Below are 17203 nucleotides of genomic sequence, written 5' to 3'. Positions count from 1 at the left end.
CCACCATTTTTGTTAAGAGGAAGGTTTGCCGCTCACCCCCCCAAGTCCTGCCAGCTTGGGGTAGGGAAGGCAGTACTACTTCTCTCACGCTAGAAAGCGAGCAGGGCTAGAGAAACACTTCGCTTTACTAAAGAAAGAGTCCTCCCTCACACCCACCCACCCACCCCCCCCCAAAAAAAAAGGAAAATACCTTCCTAAGTAGCACCGCTGCCCTCGCCCAGCCATGGAGGGAACGGAGTTCCCCACCTCATCGGGCTACAGAGGCGAAGCCCACCTCTAGCGCCACAGAAACGACGAAACCAAGATGGCGGCCACCCGCCGACGAGAGGGAGACAGCCGTTGCAGTGGACTATATTTCTGAGAACCAACTGTAGCTACGCTTACCGCTGCACGGAAGAAGACTACAATTCCCGCCAGGCGCCGCGCGGCCTGGCTAGCGGAGTTGGGAGGGAAGGCGAGGGGCGGAGCTGATAGCGGCACAGAGCACTCGCCTCGCGTAAGATGGTGGTGGCGGCCGCGTTCTAAGTGGAGTGCGCAGTAGGCAGACGCGTACTTGTCCCTCCTCTGTGTTGTGGCTTTTGCTGCGAGTAAGGGACGTGGAGCTACCGTGAGGGGGAAGCCCAAGCTTGTGTGCTTCGGCGCCGGCTGGTCACTGGCAGGGGCAGGCGACGCTAGTGGCGTTGCGGGCGCGGAGCAGTGCTGCTCAGGTAGAGCCCGCTGCTCCCGTCCCTTTAGCAGGAAGAGGCTAAGGTTGCTGTGGGTGGGGGCCGCTCGGCTCTTCCCTGCTCGGCTATGTCAGACAACCAGAGTTGGAATTCCTCCGGCTCCGAAGAGGATCCTGAGACCGAGCTCGGGCTGTCTGTTGAGCTCTGTGGGGTGCTCAGCAAGGTAAGCTACCTTTCCTCATCCCCGCAGCCTGTGCCTGGCGGCCTCTCGCCAGGCCCCTCTCTGCGCCGCACTCCCCCCCCCCCCCCCCCCCCCCCCCCGCAGCTGGCTGAGGGCTGTCAGTCCCGTCTGCCTGTCTCCTCCCCACCGCTCCGGACGATCAGGCTGAGGCTCCCGCCTCCCCCGGCACCGGTGGAGGGGCCTGGTGGGGGCGCGGGAGGCGCCAGCACGGCCGAGGCAGCCGCCACCTGATGGCGGGCAGCCTGCTAGGCAGCTGCTCCGGCGCCAACCGCCCGCGCCCCTTCCCTCAGCCGGGGGCACCAGCCCCGCTGGGTTGGGGGGTGGATGCTGGCGTACTTACCCCCGCATCTGTGCAGCGCCCGCTCTTCCCACCCCTGAGAGGTGGCGTGAGGAAGCACTTTTTCGGGGAAGAGCTGCGAGTATGGCTTCAGCTCCGACCGGGAGGCTGGGGGAGGTGTCGGCGCCCGGCCCGGGAGTCCCTGCCGCCTCCTGCCCCCGTACCGAGCCCGCTGGCTGCCTGGCGTGAGCTTCTAGAGAGCGAGGCCCGCGAGGGGGCGGCCGGGTGCGCGAGGGGAGGGTGTCTCCCCCACTTCTCAGGCTCCTGGCCGAAGCTGGCGGCGGCCCCGGGTGCGGACTGGGGCCGTGACATCTCGCTCCCCTGCCCGGGAGCTCCTGAAGGCAGGCGCAGCCTGTGGTCACTTCCCAGGAGCAGGTCCCAGCACGGGAGCGGCACAAACTTTAGTCCAAGTATCAAAACAGGGCAATAAAATATCCCTGCAGCAAGAGATACGGGAGGTGGGGAGGAGCGGAAGGAAAATGGCACTAAAGCTTGTTTTCCCCTTTTAAAAATAAATATCACTTTTTGCTCTTTTATCACTGAAAATAAAATGACTTGCAAGTATGCGTTGGATGATACTGGAAAACTTTAGGAGTGCTTTAAAGTTGAATATTGAATTACTAAGTTTGAAAGCAGATTTTTTTTTTTAACAGAAAGTACATTCAGAATAATGTTGAAATAGTTTTAGAATTAAAGTTTTCTTTTGACTTAGAAGCTTCCCATCATTAGAAACTTTAATATTTGTGGGATGTAATTGATTTTTATGTTGGCAAATTAAATACTTTAAGTCCCAGTGCTGTTGTTTTATTGGTGTAGCAGGTGAAGCCATGGCTGCTTCTGACATTCTGTAGCTTAGGTATGTGCAAACGTTTCTGGATTATTGTGCTGAGTGTAGCTGACGCCGCCTTTTCTGTGAGAACACGGGATGTAATGCGAATAGTTAAGTATGGTGAAACCTGTTGCAGTGAATATGCTTGAGGGATAAGTTTACCTTTTGCTAGTTGATGCCTCAGCAATATTTGAGACAAAGTAATTAAAATGGAATGGTTAGCATACCAAACTTTCTACTAAAGAAATATTTATTTATAACTTATTGTGTATAATTACATTTTAAATCAATAAAAGTAGGCTGCAGTTCTCTGTGTGCTTAGTAGCGTTTCAGTTGTTCTGCCCTTTGGTAAAGAGAGAAGCTTTGAAGGAAACGGAGTAATTTGGTAAGAGAATCTTATTAGAAGTATGTCCTGCTGGTCTCTTTAAATGTTTCAGAACTCCAGGTTTTTTCCATTGTATTTCCTGCTTACCATTTTAAGGTGGATACAAAGAAAGAACTTCGATGTGGAAGTGTATTTCTTGAAGCACAAGAATCTAGATGCTTGAACCAGTGGTCTCTTCTTTGCCAAAACCTTGTTTCTATCCTGTATACTTTAAGGAATCTTTTAATTTATGGCACACTTTGATTGCAACAGGAAATGCAAGATTGACTGCTATATTTACCTCACTTAACTGTGTCAAAGAAGGAAAGGTGCTTTCCTCCCTGTCCCTTGCTCTTTTGCCCAAGATAACTTTGGACTCTGCCTTTTGCATCTGAGAGGAGTTGGGAATATGAGAGATGGGAAAAGGAGGAAAGCAGGAAATAATATACCTCTGTGACAGCTTGTGCTACCAGCTCATGTACTAAGCACAGCTGAGGCTTTCTTTAAGAAACACGAAAATTAGCAATTTGATGTATTAAGAGATCATAAAGGGCTTTATCTTTGGAGAGTAAACCTAGGTCTTACCTATGCTTGAAAATTGTTAGGAATTTCTCAGCTATGGAATTTGTTTTCCGTAGACCTCCTCTTGTTATTAATAGAGTTAACATGCTGTTATGGGACATGTATTAACTAATATGTGTAGTATAATGTAGAAACGAGCCTGTTAGTCCACTTTCTTCCCCCTATTATATGTTATAAAAATGGTGAATGATGGTTGGAATTAAATGCTAAAAAGAGATGTTTTAAACTTATTTCTTGGAGCTTTTTGTCAAAGAACAGTTGTCATGATCAAAGAAGTGCTTGCATGATAAAATTTTCAGTGCTTTTGTTTCCATTTTTATCTAATTTATAACTTTTGCACTGTGACTGAAGACCAAGCACCAGTGTGTAGCCAGAGTTATAGAACAGTCCTGATCAGTGTCATATGACTCTACAAAGTACAGTTCAGTATTGTTGAGAAGATGTTGCAAATAATAAGATTAATAATCAGAACTTTTAGTCACTTCTAACTAGATCTTTGTAGGATGAATCCAGGACTTGTTCCTGGAATATCACTTTTACTCCATGTGTGGATGCGGAGTCCCTAGAAAAATCTGAATAACAAAAGGATGATTGGATGTCTACTGATAAGCAAGGATCATCTTAATGAGAAAGTGGTTAGGAATTAAAACCTAAAGCAATATCTATGGGCAATATTAAATTGATAAAGAACTGATTGCTCTAGGTGCTATAGTAGTTATAAACTGTACTGGTGGGATAATGGCATGTTTTTATTGATACGAAGAGAACTAGATACTTTAGTAAACTCAATTTTGTAGAAATTAACTTTTATATAAAATAAATTATTTAATGTTTCGCTTAAGCTTAGCTTTTGGTCTAACTCCAGATTTTAAATCAAATGACTAAACGCACCTTAGTGATTAATGTTTTATCTCTCTCCCCCCCCCCCCCCCCCCCCCCCCTTTGTCATCAGTATGTTTATTACCTTTCTTTTAACTGGCCTTGGCAATGAAGTTGCAGTTAAAGCATCTGTTAAAGCATCTGTTATCTTATTGATCATTTGAAACAACTGGTTTTTAGTACCTTCAGGAGTTTGTAAAATGATTTTAGGAGCTCTGGGCAGAAGAGGAATAAAAATTCTCAATTGGGAAAAACTTTTATAGAAGTTGCTTTTTTTTTCTTCTGGTGCTTGAAAGCCTGAGAAATATCAACCAAGTGGTTTTTATTGGTGGTTTGAATTTTTTTTTTTTTTTTACAGTGGACCAACTACATTCATGGGTGGCAGGATCGATGGGTAGTTCTGAAAAGCAATATACTCAGTTATTACAAGTCTGAAGATGAAACGGAGTATGGCTGCAGAGGCTCTATCTGTCTGAGCAAGGCTGTGATTACGGTAAGTGCTACTTCAGTATTGCCATGTTTTCATGTTTTGGGGTGTTACATATTTGTAGGCTAATGTCTGGTGAAAGCAAATATGGGTATGGCAAATTCTGTTAGGTTGTTTAATATTGAAGTTAGTGATATTAGTGCAACGCTGTGGAGCAGAGCAAGGAGTTACTAATAAGAAAAGAAGCTGTTCTCATTTGAGGCTGCAGTAAGCAGCTTTTCATCTCTTATCTTAGAGGTTTCTGTGGGTAGGGATACAGTTTGCTTCTGGAGGAGGCAGGGGTTTCCCAGGGGTCAGCCTAAGACCCTGGACCAACTTCCCAAAGGAGGCAGCATCCATCACAGTCTTTACACTTTGCACTAGAAAGAAAGGGTAGTATTTCTTTGACTGTACTTTCTGAACATGACTCTGTACTACAATTCCAAAATAAAATGTTCTATTATGTGTTTCCTCTTCTAAACAAGTGTGGTGCTGTTTTTTCCTAATGCTAAAAGATCCAGTATTATGCTGGTAAGAATAAAGAGCCTACATATAAGTGAAATCTCATAAAGATGAATTGGCCTTAGAATATAAAGAAAAATCTTTTTGTAGCTTTCAGAATTATGATATGTATTAATTATGACTAATGCTTGCCAAAAAGCATGCTGTAGCTTTCCTGTGTTACTGTTAAATAGTCAGTCCAGTTATTTGACTGGGGGGGGGGAAGCTGGACTTCTGTGTAGCACATAACTTCCTAGAGCAGTAGTGTTAAATCTTACTATTTATGTTCTTATTCTACCAAATGTTTTGCTTTCAAACTGAATTGAGGATGACAAATAAGAAGTTTCCTTTTCTTACTAATAATAAGCTTACAAATGGAATTTTTTAAAACACATTTTGGTTTGGGGGGGAAAAAAAAAACTGGATTGATTACATCAACTCTATGTATTTTGGAAAAAAGATTGTGAAGAAAAAGCAGATTTTTACATTTAGATGTCTGACAGGTATTGTGGTCATCTAAAATTTTAAACAGATTACCTCATTTCTTTTAAAGCTCTTTTTAAAACTGCTTAAACTTTTAAAACTTACTCAAGATTTGACTTATTCAGGAATATATGGTGCACAGCAACAGCATCTAGAAGTGCTCATTTAAGTGTACTTCTGGCAGTCTGTAGAGGTACCAGGATCTGATCAGGATTTCCAAAAAGGTGTCTCATTCACTAGTAAGAGGCTTAACATGCCAACCAGGCAGAGACAGGAAGGTGGTGGCAAGGAGGTAGGCCAAGGAATGTCTGGAAGCATGTTGTAGAGCACCTCTCAGCAGCTTGAATTCCAGTTGTGGTGGCGGAGAGATTATAGTGATGCTGATATTGCTTCTGGAATGTTTTGGTATATTGCACTTTGTGAAGGGAAGTTGGTGAGCTTATCTTTTGAATAGGAAGAGTGTAACACTGAAACTTCTTGCAGATAGCTTTTTTTTTTTCCTCTCTTCTATCTGGCACTTGTTACATCTGGTAACTTGGAGTTCAATTGTTGCTTCCCCCCCCCCCCCCCCCCCCCCCCCCAGTTCTTGAGCTTATTGAGTACATTGAGAAAGAATAAAAAGTGGGCATAGTTCTAAAATTAATCTGATATTTTAGTTGTTCCACTTTCAGGATCGTGCATTGTGAGTGGTACTTGACAGTTTAATTGATTGTAGTTTGAAATGGCATCTATGAAACCTGGTAAACTTCTGTTAATTATTTCTAGCTGCAGTTAGTCATTGCTGTGTAAGTATTAGAGGTTCAGGAATACTATTGGACCACTTCATGTGTCTCTAGGATATAGAAATTTACTTCTGAAACTGCCATGTGATTATTTTATCTCTTATTTTTCAGAAGTTGTTCTTCTAGGCCAGAGTTTTAGAATGAATGCTTCTGGTGTGATAGTTGTTTGGTAGCAAACTGAATAGTTTTTTAAAAAAACCTATGTTTTCAATAGTAGAAAATGAATTATGCTCAAAGATAATTGTTTAAAATATTCTTCCTGAGGTACATAGTTAATCTTTATTTTCATGTCCTTGTAATGTCTTACTAACTATAAGCTTATTAGCATGTATTTAAATGCATAGGTGAACACCAATAGCTGATAAAATAAATGTTGATATAATAATGGAAAGCTACTTCTGCTATCAGTGGAATTTATTTGTTACTGTATGTCTTGTTTACTTCGGTAGAGAAGGGAAGTTGGGTTTCTTACTGGTTTAATGTTCAGCAGCACTGATCTGATGTAGTTGGGATCTTCATCTTGAATATTTTACAACAGTCTTTCACTATACTGTAAATTTAGTTTTCCTTGATCTTGCTAATACAGAGTCAGGCACAGTAACTACCTATCTCCTAACCTGGTGTACTGCAGGAAGTTTTCCTTAAGTACAAAGCAGGGTGTGAATGGTATGAGATGGTGTTTATGGCTGTAATGTTTCCTTGTAGGAAAGGGGGGATTGGATTCTCATGAAGCTTTCTTTTAGGTGCTCAGATTAGGTATGCACATTTGTCTTCAATGGGGGAATGTAATGATTTTCTGTGTGTAATTAATGCTACTAGCAGTATAGGACTGTCGTGGTTTAACCCAGCAGGCATCTAAACACCATGCAGCCATTGGCTCACTCCCTCTCAGTGGGATGGGGGAGAGAATTGGAAAAAAGGTAAAACTCGTGGGTTGAGATAAAGACAGTTTAATAGGTAAAGCAAAAGGAAGGGAAAATAATAATAGTGATAAAAGAATGCACAAAACAAGTGATGCACAAAGCAATTGCTCACCATCCGCTGACTGATGCCCAGCCTGTCCCCAAGCAGCAATCGCTGCCCCCTGCCAACTCCCCCCAGTTTATATACTTTGCGTGATGTCATATGGTATGGAATAGCCCTTTGGCCAGTTTGGGTCAGCTGTCCTGGCTGTGCCCCCTCCCAGCTTCTTGTGCACCTCCAGCCTCCTTGCTGGCAGGGCAGTATGAGAAGCTGAAAAGTCCCTGACTTAGTGTAAGCACTGCTCAGCAACAACTAAAACATCAGTGTGTTATCAACATTATTCTCATCCTAAATACAAACCACAGCACTATACCAGCTACTAGGAAGAAAATTAACTCGATTCCAGATGAAACCAAGACAAATGTCCACGTTTGATTGATGTATAAGCATAAATTTGGAAAGCTGCTCTCACCGAGTAGTCTTACTGTACTTCCAGCAATGAAGATAAGCCTAATGATAAGTCATAGTATGAACTGAGAGACATGAATGCTGTGTTCAGAAAGCCACAGTCCTTTCTGATCTAGTTTTATCATTCCTATCCCATTGGGCAGAGATTGATAGATAATTTTACAGGGATATTTTATAAAATGACACTTGTCTCTCCCCTCTTCAATTAATGAGAGGAAGACTTGTTAAATTAGCCCATTAAAGTAGCTTCTTTAGGTATTTTAAGTGTAGAATTACATCATATCTCCAAAACAGGTACGTTCCTGTGACAACAGTCTTCAATTGAATGGAAAACATGGGGTCTGGTTGGGCTACTCACTATAATAACCACCGTGACTGAGAAAAGCTGATTTCTCTGGAACAGAGGAGTAAATGATGAATATTTATTGTATGCTCACTGGATTACATAAAGTAATGAACTGTCAAGAACTAGCCATGTGAATTAAGTTATGAAGGAGGACAATGAAAGTCAATACATGTTGCTAAGTAATGTTTACACTGGTCAAGGACTTTTCAGCTTCCCGTGCTCTGCCAGGTGCACAACAAGCTGGGAGGGGGCACAGCCAAGATAGCTGATCCAAACTGGCCAAAGGGCTGTTCCGTACCATATGAGTGGTTGTATCACTTCAATTTCCAACACCCACCCCCCCCGGTTTTCTCTCTCTCTCTCTCTCTCTCTCTCTCTCTCTCGTTGTTTTCCTTTTCATTACAACTTATAATTTTTTTTTTTGTTCCAATTATTAAACTGTTCTTATCTCAACCCATGAGCTTTCTTACTTGTGATTCTTTCCCCCATACCACCGGGGGGGTAGGGTGAGCGAGCGGCTGTGTGGTACTTAATTGCCGACTGGGGCTAAACCACAACAGTCCTTTTTTGGTGCCCAACGTGGGGCGTGAAGGGTTTGAGGTAATAACAGATTAACCAGAGGAGTTTATTAAGGAATATTAGGAATATTCCGTATTAAGGAATTTAGATCTGTTAGTAGTTGCGGGCCATGATATTGATTCATCTGTTCTCGATGTTGGTTTACCTGATGGGCACCATGCTCATTTTTTTGCTGTACATGTTAAAGATCAGTGTTGGTTTTTGCAGTTTGCTGTGCTCTGCTTTAATTGGTGATGTTTTGCCTGTGAGATTTGTTATTAAAACAGTGACCTTGGGTTTATTTTGGTATCTAAGTGCAGTACTGAAGCCATTACTGTACGTTGGGTACCACCTTGTGGAGACAATTAGCAATTATACTTCTTCCTCTGAGAGGTTTTTTATGGAGGAAATACAGAATTGTACCTTCACTACTTTCTTCTGCAATGCTTCCTCCTTCATTGCAATAACTTTTCAGTGTCTTGAACATCCTTGGGTAGTTAAGATAAATCTGTTGGTATTGCTTGGGAATATTGTTTCGATCTTGTTCAAGATCAGTAAGCAATTTAAGAATATCATCCAGAGATCTGCCCCAAGGCTGGATAGTTATGAGTGGCAGGGTGTGTGGGATAGCATGGGCAAATGCCTAGGATGGTGGGCCCCTCCAGTGTTTTGGAACTTCGCCCCTGAACAAGTGCAGAATCCTGAAAAATTAGTAGAATATTTGGAAAAAGGATGTTGTCACCCTGACAATTCCAGAGAGACACGAATCGCTGCAATGTGCTGGGGCCTAGCCCGTGCCTACCGAGCCCTGTTCAACACTATTAAGAACCCTCAAGGATCTGGTGATAAAATGACAGGCACCAAGGCTTACTCCACACCCTCCTGTGACAGGCACTGCAGCTGCGGCCACCCTGGGCCCCCCCTGCGACAGATAATGCGGTTCAACCAGGGAATCAACCTGTGTCAGTATCAGTCGCCCCTATACATAAAAAGAAATCCTGGAAGCAAAAGTCAGCTCGTTTAAAAAGGGAAGATGAAAGAGCAGGACCATCACAGGGAGAGGAAGAGGAAGAACTTGTAGATGAGATGGAAACTACCCGATCCCTATCCCTGAGTGAGCTGCGAGATATGTGAAAAGATTTCAGCCGTCGTCCAGGCGAGCACGTTGTCACCTGGCTGCTCCGATGCTGGGATAGCGGGGCCAGTAGCCTGGAATTAGAGGGTAAGGAAGCCAAACAGCTGGGATCCCTTCTAGGGAAGGGGGCATTGACAAAGGGATGGGAAAAGGGGAACCAGCCCGCAGCCTCTGGAGGCGACTCCTGTCATCTAGGAAGGAAAGATATCCCTTCAAGGAAGATGTTGTATATCGCCCTGGGAAATGGACCACCATGGAGAAAGGTATCCAGTACCTGAGGGAATTAGCCGTGTTGGAGGTGATTTATGGTGACCTGGACAACAAGCGGTTACCCAAAGCTCCATATGAGTTCCAGTGCACATGACCCATGTGGCGGAAGTTGGTATGGAACGCACCATTGTCGTGTGCCAACTCATTGGCAATACTGACCTGGAAAGACAGAGATGGTCCAACAGTGGATGAAGCGGCTAGCCAGCTCTGGGAATATGAAGAAAGTATCTCTTCCTCCCTTGTCTCAGCTGTGGAGAAACTGTCCCGAGAGGTCCAGCAACTCGAAGAAGATAGGTCCTGCTTTCCACCTGTAGAGACCAGTGTCTCAGCTATTAGGAGTCAGCGTTCTTCTGCTCAAGAGAGAGGATATAGAGGGTACACACCACAGGGCATCCTATGGTTTTACCTGCGTGACCACGGAGAGGACATGAGGAAGTGGGATGGAAAACCTACCTTGACCCTAGAGGCACGGGTACATGAGTTGCAAGGAAAAACAATCACCAAAGGGGGTTCTTCCAGGAAAATTGCTGCTCTGGTTTCCAGTGGACAGTTCGTCAGACAGAGCAGAAGGGCTGATGTTCCTCCTGATCTTAATGAAGGAGCTCCTGACACGTATGTACAAGAAGTGGGTAATGAATATTATGACCAGGACTAGGGGGGCCCTGCCTCCAGCCAGGTGGAGGAAAGGGACAACCGGGTATACTGGACTGTGTGGATTCAATGGCCTGGCACATCAGACCCACAGGACTATAAGGCTCTAGTAGACACCGGTGCACAGTGTACCCTAATGCCATCAAGCTATATAGGGGCAGAACCCATCTGTATTTGTGGAGTGACAGGGGGATCCCAACAGCTAACTGTATTGGAGGCTGAAGTGAGCCTAACTGGGAATGAGTGGCAAAAGCACCCCATTGTGACTGGCCCAGAGGCTCCGTGCATCCTTGGCATTGACTACCTCAGGAGAGGGTATTTCAAGGACCCAAAAGGGTACTGGTGGGCTTTTGGTATAGCTGCCTTGGAGACGGAGGAAAGAGAACAGCTGTCCACCGTGCCCGGTCTTTCAGAGGACCCTTCTGTTGTGGGGTTGCTGAGGGTTGAAGAACAACAGGTGCCAATTGCTACCACAACAGTGCACCGGAGGCAATATCGCACCAACCGAGACTCCCTGGTTCCCATCCATAAGGTGATTCGTCGACTGGAGATCCAAGGAGTGATCAGTAAGACTCTTTCACCTTTTAATAGTCCTATATGGCCAGTACGAAAATCTAATGGAGAGTGGAGACTAACAGTAGACTATCGTGGCCTGAATGAAGTCACGCCACTGCTGAGTGTTGCCATGCTGCTGTGCTGGAACTTCAGTACGAACTGGAGTCAAAGGCAGCCGAATGGTATGCTACAATTCATATTGCTAATGCGTTTTTCTCAATCCCTTTGGCAGCAGAGTGCAGGCCACAGTTTGCTTTGACTTGGAGGGGCGTTCAGTACACTTGGAATTGATTGCCCCAGGGGTGGAAACACAGCCCTACCATTTGCCATGGACTGATCCAGACTGCACTGGAACAGGGCGAAGCTCCAGAACACCTGCAATACATTGATGACATTATCATGTGGGGCAATACAGCAGAGGAGGTTTTTGAGAAAGGGAAGAAAATAGTCCAGATCCTCCTGAAAGCTGGTTTTGCCATAAAACAAAGGAAGGTCAAGGGACCCGCACAGGACATACAGTTTTTAGGAATAAAATGGCAAGATGGACGTCGCCAGATCCCAATGGATGTGATGAACAAAATAACAGCCATGTCTCCACCAACTAGCAAAAAGGAAACACTAGCTTTCTTAGGCGTTGTGGGTTTTTGGAGAATGCATATCCCAAATTGCAGGCTGATCATAAGCTCTCTCCATCAAGTGACCCAGAAGAAGAACGATTTCCAATGGGGCCCTGAGCAACGACAAGCCTTTGAATAAATTAAACAGGAGATAGTTCATGCAGTAGCCCTTGGGCCAGTCCAGGCAGGGCCAGGTGTAAAACCTGTGTTCTACACCGCAGCCAGGGAGAATGGCCCTACCTGGAGCCTCTGGCAGAAAGCACTGTGGGAGTTTCGAGGTCGCCCCCTAGGGTTTTGGAGTTGGGGATAGAGAGGATCCGAGGCCCGCTATACTCCAACTGAAAAGGAGATATTGGCAGCATAGGAAGGGGTTCGAGCTGCTTTGGAAGTGGTTGGTACTGAAGCACAGCTCCTCCTGGCACCCCGACTGCTGGTGCTGGGCTGGATGTTCAAAGGGAGGGTCCCCTCTACACATCATGCAACTGATGCTATGTGGAGTAAGTGGGTTGCACTGATCACACAACGGGCTCAGATAGGAAACCCCAATCGCCCAGGGATCTTGGAAGTAATTATGGACTGGCCAGAAGGCAAAGATTTCGGAGTATCGCCAGAGGAGGAGGTGATACATGCTGAGGAGGCCCCCCTGTACAATAAAGTACCAGAAAATGAGAAGCAGTATGCCCTGTTCACTGATGGGTCCTGTCGTATTGTGGGAAAGCATTGGAGGTGGAAGCCTGCTCTATGGAGTCCTATAGGACAAGTTGTAGACACTGCTGAAGGAGAAGGGGAATTGAGCCATTTTGCAGAAGTGAAGGCCGTCCAGTTGGCTTTAGAGCACTGGCCACTTTTCTTCTTCAGCAATGTCTGTCTTTATACTGACTCATGGGTGGTGGCAAATGCCCTGTGGGGGTGGTTACAGCAGTGGAAGCAGAACAGTTAGCAGTGCAGAGGCAAACCCATCTGGGCTGCAGCAGCATTGTGGCAAGATATTGCTGCCCAGGTGGAGAACCTGGTTGTACAAGTACATCATATACCCAAGAGTCAGGCCACTGAGGAACATCAAAACAACCAGCAGGTGGATTAGGCTGCTAAGATTGAAGTGGCTCAGGTGGATCTGGAGTGGCAACAGAAGGGTGAATTATTTATAGCTTGGTGGGCCCATGACCCCTCAGGCCATCAAGGAAGAGATGCAACATATAGATGGGCTCGTGATCGAGGGGTGGACTTGACCATGGACACTATTGCACAGGTTATCCATGAATGTGAAACATGCGCTGCAGTCAAACAAGCCAAGCGGTTAAAGCCTCTGTGCTATGGAGGACGATGGCTGAAATAGAAATATGGGGAGGCCTGGCAGATCGATTCTATCACACTCCCACAAACCCGCCAAGGTAAGTGCCATGTGCTTACAATCATGGAAGCAACCACCGGATGGCTGGAAACATATCCTGTGCCCCCTGCCACTGCCTGGAACACCATCCTGGGCCTTGAAAAGCAATTCCTATGGCAGCACGGCACCCCAGAAAGAACGAGGTCAGAAAATGGGACTCATTTCTGAAACAACCTCATAGACACCTGGGCCAAAGAGCATGGCATTGAGTGGGTATATCACATCCCCTATCATGCACCAGCCTCTGGGAAAATCGAACGATACAATGGACTGTTAAAGACTACACTGAGAGCAATGGGTTCTGGGACATTCAAACATTGGGATACACGTTTAGCTAAGGCCACCTGGTTAGTCAACACTAGGGGATCACAGAATCGTATAGGTTGCAAAAGACCTTTAAGATCATCAAGTCCAACCGTAAACTGAACACTACCAGGACCACCACTACACCATCTCCCTAAGCACCTCATCCAAATGTTTTTTAAATACTTCCAGGGATGCTGACTTAACTGCTTCCCTGAGCAGCCTGTTCCAATGCTTGACCACCCTTTCAGTGAAGTAAAATTTCCTAATATCCAATCTAAAGCTCCCCTGGTGCAACTTGAGGCTGTTTCCTCTCGTCCTATCACTTGTTACCTGGTAGAAGAGACCGACCCCCACCTCTCTACAACCTCCTTTCAGGTAGTTGGAGAGAGCAATAAGGTCTCCCCTCAGCCTCCTTTTCTCCAGGCTAAACAACCCCAGTTCCCTCAGCCGCTCCTCATAAGACTTCTGCTCCAGACCCTTCACCAGCTTCCTTGCTCTTCTCTGGACGCGCTCCAGCACCTCAATGTCTCTCTTGTAGTGGGGGGCCCAAAAGTGAACACAGTATTTGAGGTGCGGCCTCACCAGTGCCAAGTACAGGGGCATGATCACTTCCCTAGTCCTGCTGGCCACGCTATTTCTGATACAAGCCAGGATGCCATTGGCCTTCTTGGCCACCTGGGCACACTGCTGGCTCATATTCAGCTGGCTGTCAACCAACACCCCCAGGTCCTTTTCTGCCAGGCAGCTTTCCAGCCTCTCTTCCCCAAGCCTGTAGCGTTGCATGGGGTTGTTGTAGCCCAAGTGCAGGACCTTGCACTTGGCCTTGTTGAACCTCATACAATTGACCTCGGCCCATTGATCCAGCCTGTCCAGGTCCCTCTGTAGAGCGTTCGTCTTCTCAAGCAGGTCAATACTTTTGTACTGACTGGATCTGTCAGTCGAGCTGGCCCTGCCCAGTCAAAACTCTTACGCACTGTAGAAGGGGATAAGGTCCCTGTAGTGCACATAAAAAACATGCTGGGGAAGATAGTCTGGGTTACTCCTGCCTTGGGCAAAGGCAAGCCCATTCATGGGACTGCTTTTGCTCAAGGACCTGGGTGTACTTGGTGGGTAATGCGAAAGGAATGGGAAGTCTGCTGTGTGCCTCAAGGGGATTTGATTTTGGGCGAGAATAGCCAATGAACTAAATGGTATGATGTTAATTGCTCTATAATAGTGTATGTCATAACTTTTATGGTTGCTTTATGGCATATCAACTGTAGTTCAGTAATAATCACCCAAATTAATGAAGGAATTGACTAGGAATTGACTACCCCAGATTAATGAGGAACTTTGAAACCACGCAAAGTGCAGCAGTGATGGAACTAGAATAGTCCAACACCATGTACCATCTCTCCTACCCTGAAGGGCTGTTATGACAGATGGAGCCCAAAGTCATGGACTAAATGAATTTAACGGACGTTTTAGAGGGATGGCCCATAGACCAAGGGAATTATATCTGTGTGTATATATCAAAAGAAAGGGAAAGTGGTGTTGATTAATTGGAATGTATTGGAAAGGGTGGAACCTGGGCATGATGTAGATGGTATGGAATAAGGGGTGGACACTGTCCTGGTTTCGGCTGGGAGAGAGTTAATTTTCTTCCTAGTAGCTGGTATAGTGTTGTGATTTGGATTTTAGTATGAGAATAATAGTGGTAACACACTGATGTTTTGGCTCTTGCTAAGTAGTGTTTACACTAATCAAGGACTTCTCAGCTTCCCATGCTCTGCCAGGTGCACAAGAAGCTGGGAGGGGTCACAGCCAGGATAGTTGATCCAAACTGGCCAAAGGGCTATTCCATACCATATGATGTCATGCTCAGTATATAAACTGGGGGGAGTTGGTAGGGGGGCAGGGATTGCTGCTTGGAGCCTAGCTGGGCATCGGTTGGCGGGTGGTGAGTGGTTGTATCACTGGTTTTTTTCTCCTGGGTTTTTGTTCCTCTTTTACTCTCTTATTGTTTTCCTTGTCACTACAATTTATTATTATTATTTTTATTATTACTTTTGTTCCAATTATCAAACTGTCCTTATCTCAATCCACAAGTTTTCTTACTTTTGCTCTTCTGGTTCTTTCCCTCATCCCACCCAGGGGGTGGGGGGTAGGGTGAGTGAGTGGCTGTTTGGTACTTAATTGACTACTGGGGCTGAAGCACAACATATTGCAGTTCCTATTTACTGATGGGTTTGATTCTGTCAGCTGCCAGTTAAGTTGAATGGGAACTGATAGCTTTTAGGTGGTGAAAAGTTTTATTAAAAAAGCTAAGTTATAAATCTGTGCCCTGGGCAGAAATACCATAGCAGTAAATTTGTAATAATTTCTTGTATATAATAATTGTAATATTGTTTCCAAGTGTCTGAGGTTGGAAAACAATCTGTTTTAGTATGAAGTGATTAGCATTTAATTAAATAATTCATTTTCTGTAACTTCATAAGGTGCTTCCTCAGCTTTAAGTGTTACCAAAAAGATGACCTGAGTAAACTAAGACATAGAGTACAAGCCCTAACTAGATAGGGGTTTATTTAGGACACAAGGCAGTTATACTTAGGCTTTGGTATGTGCCTTAAATAATCAAATAGTTACATCCAGATTTTTGGAAGTTCTTGGCTAAATGAGAGAGAAATCTGAGTGGAGATTCTAGACTGTGCATGCAGAAAACCCTACAGAGGCCACTGTGGTCAGGAATGCTTACTTGTATTTGAGAGGCCCAAGGTGATTGTATTGCGGAGAGGAAAATGCCAGAGCAACAGAAGAGTGAGGGAGAGAGAGTTGATGCCTAGGAGATAATAAGATCGGTTGGTGTTGGTGAGACAGGCAGAAGTTGCTTGGAACATGGGATTCTCCTGGATAATTATTTTTAGCATTCATATTCTCTGTACAGGTTTGTATATGAATCTTATGGTATTTGAGTTATCTGATCCAGCAATGGATGGGTTGATATTCGAAGTGAAAATGTCAGAATGTTGTCCTGTATTTATCAAAGTGCTATAGAGTGCTAATATCCTTGGCAAGCAAAAAGCAATTATTTTGCTGGGTGGAGAAATGGAATATTTCTTCCTTGATATGTATTGAGGATATTAAGTCAGAAGTGGAAAAATATGCATTCATATCAGCTTAAGTGAGACTGTTAATCATTATGGAATTCTTCATCATAATATGAACAAGATGTGGAAAAAATCAGTAATGTGTATTAAATAACCAAGTATTTTAGGATTACTTAATATTGCTGAAGAATTCAGCCTTATTACTTGAATATAATCATATGTTACCGCACATTTGAAATTAGGGCTGTAATTCAACAGTAATTTTGTCAACTTTTTATTATCAATTAGAATATCATTCCCCCACTTGACCTTTTTTTATTAAAAGAATTAAGTTTTAACAGTGTTCATGATTTGACATCTACTTCAGGATCATAATTTCTGTCCGTGGGTTATATCTGAGCATTTTCATGCTGTGGAACTGTTGCGTTAAGGGTTACTGTCGCATACAAATAAGAGTCTGAGGAGTGGCTGGGGGGGAACCCTCCTGTTGAGTCACGAGGTTCAGACAGGACCCCCTTGCTTTCTAAACTCCTTCTCAGAGAGGAGTCTAGGTGTGGCTAGGTCCAGTCTTAGTCTCAGACCTGGTCAACGGTTTATTTTCTAAGGACTGTGTGTATAGCCACTTATTAGTTCAGGGCTTTCGCTAAGGCAACAGCATTAATTTTTACACCCCCCAGTCTGGTTGTGTTGAAGGAACTGTCACGGCCAGAGCAGTGAAGAGTGCAGTTT

General features: G+C 44.7%; 1 protein-coding gene across 2 annotated transcripts in view; it reads left to right on the top strand.

Moving 5' to 3' along the window:
- The first annotated feature begins 470 nt into the window (after positions 1-470).
- Positions 471-17203, top strand: part of LOC142402920 (ceramide transfer protein-like) — a 56755-nt gene continuing 40022 nt past the window's right edge. The window contains exons 1-2 of one of the 2 annotated variants that reach the window (XM_075488897.1): positions 471-888; positions 4256-4390. In XM_075488897.1, the coding sequence (XP_075345012.1) occupies positions 793-888; positions 4256-4390 (231 nt within the window). In that variant the 5' untranslated portion in view covers positions 471-792. The remainder of the gene's footprint in view (positions 889-4255; positions 4391-17203) is intronic. The other variant, XM_075488898.1, reaches the window with a different exon arrangement.

This window comes from Mycteria americana, assembly GCF_035582795.1.
Source record: "Mycteria americana isolate JAX WOST 10 ecotype Jacksonville Zoo and Gardens chromosome Z unlocalized genomic scaffold, USCA_MyAme_1.0 Scaffold_18, whole genome shotgun sequence".
NCBI lineage: Eukaryota > Metazoa > Chordata > Aves > Ciconiiformes > Ciconiidae > Mycteria > Mycteria americana.
This window is presented reverse-complemented; position numbering and strand designations above follow the sequence as displayed.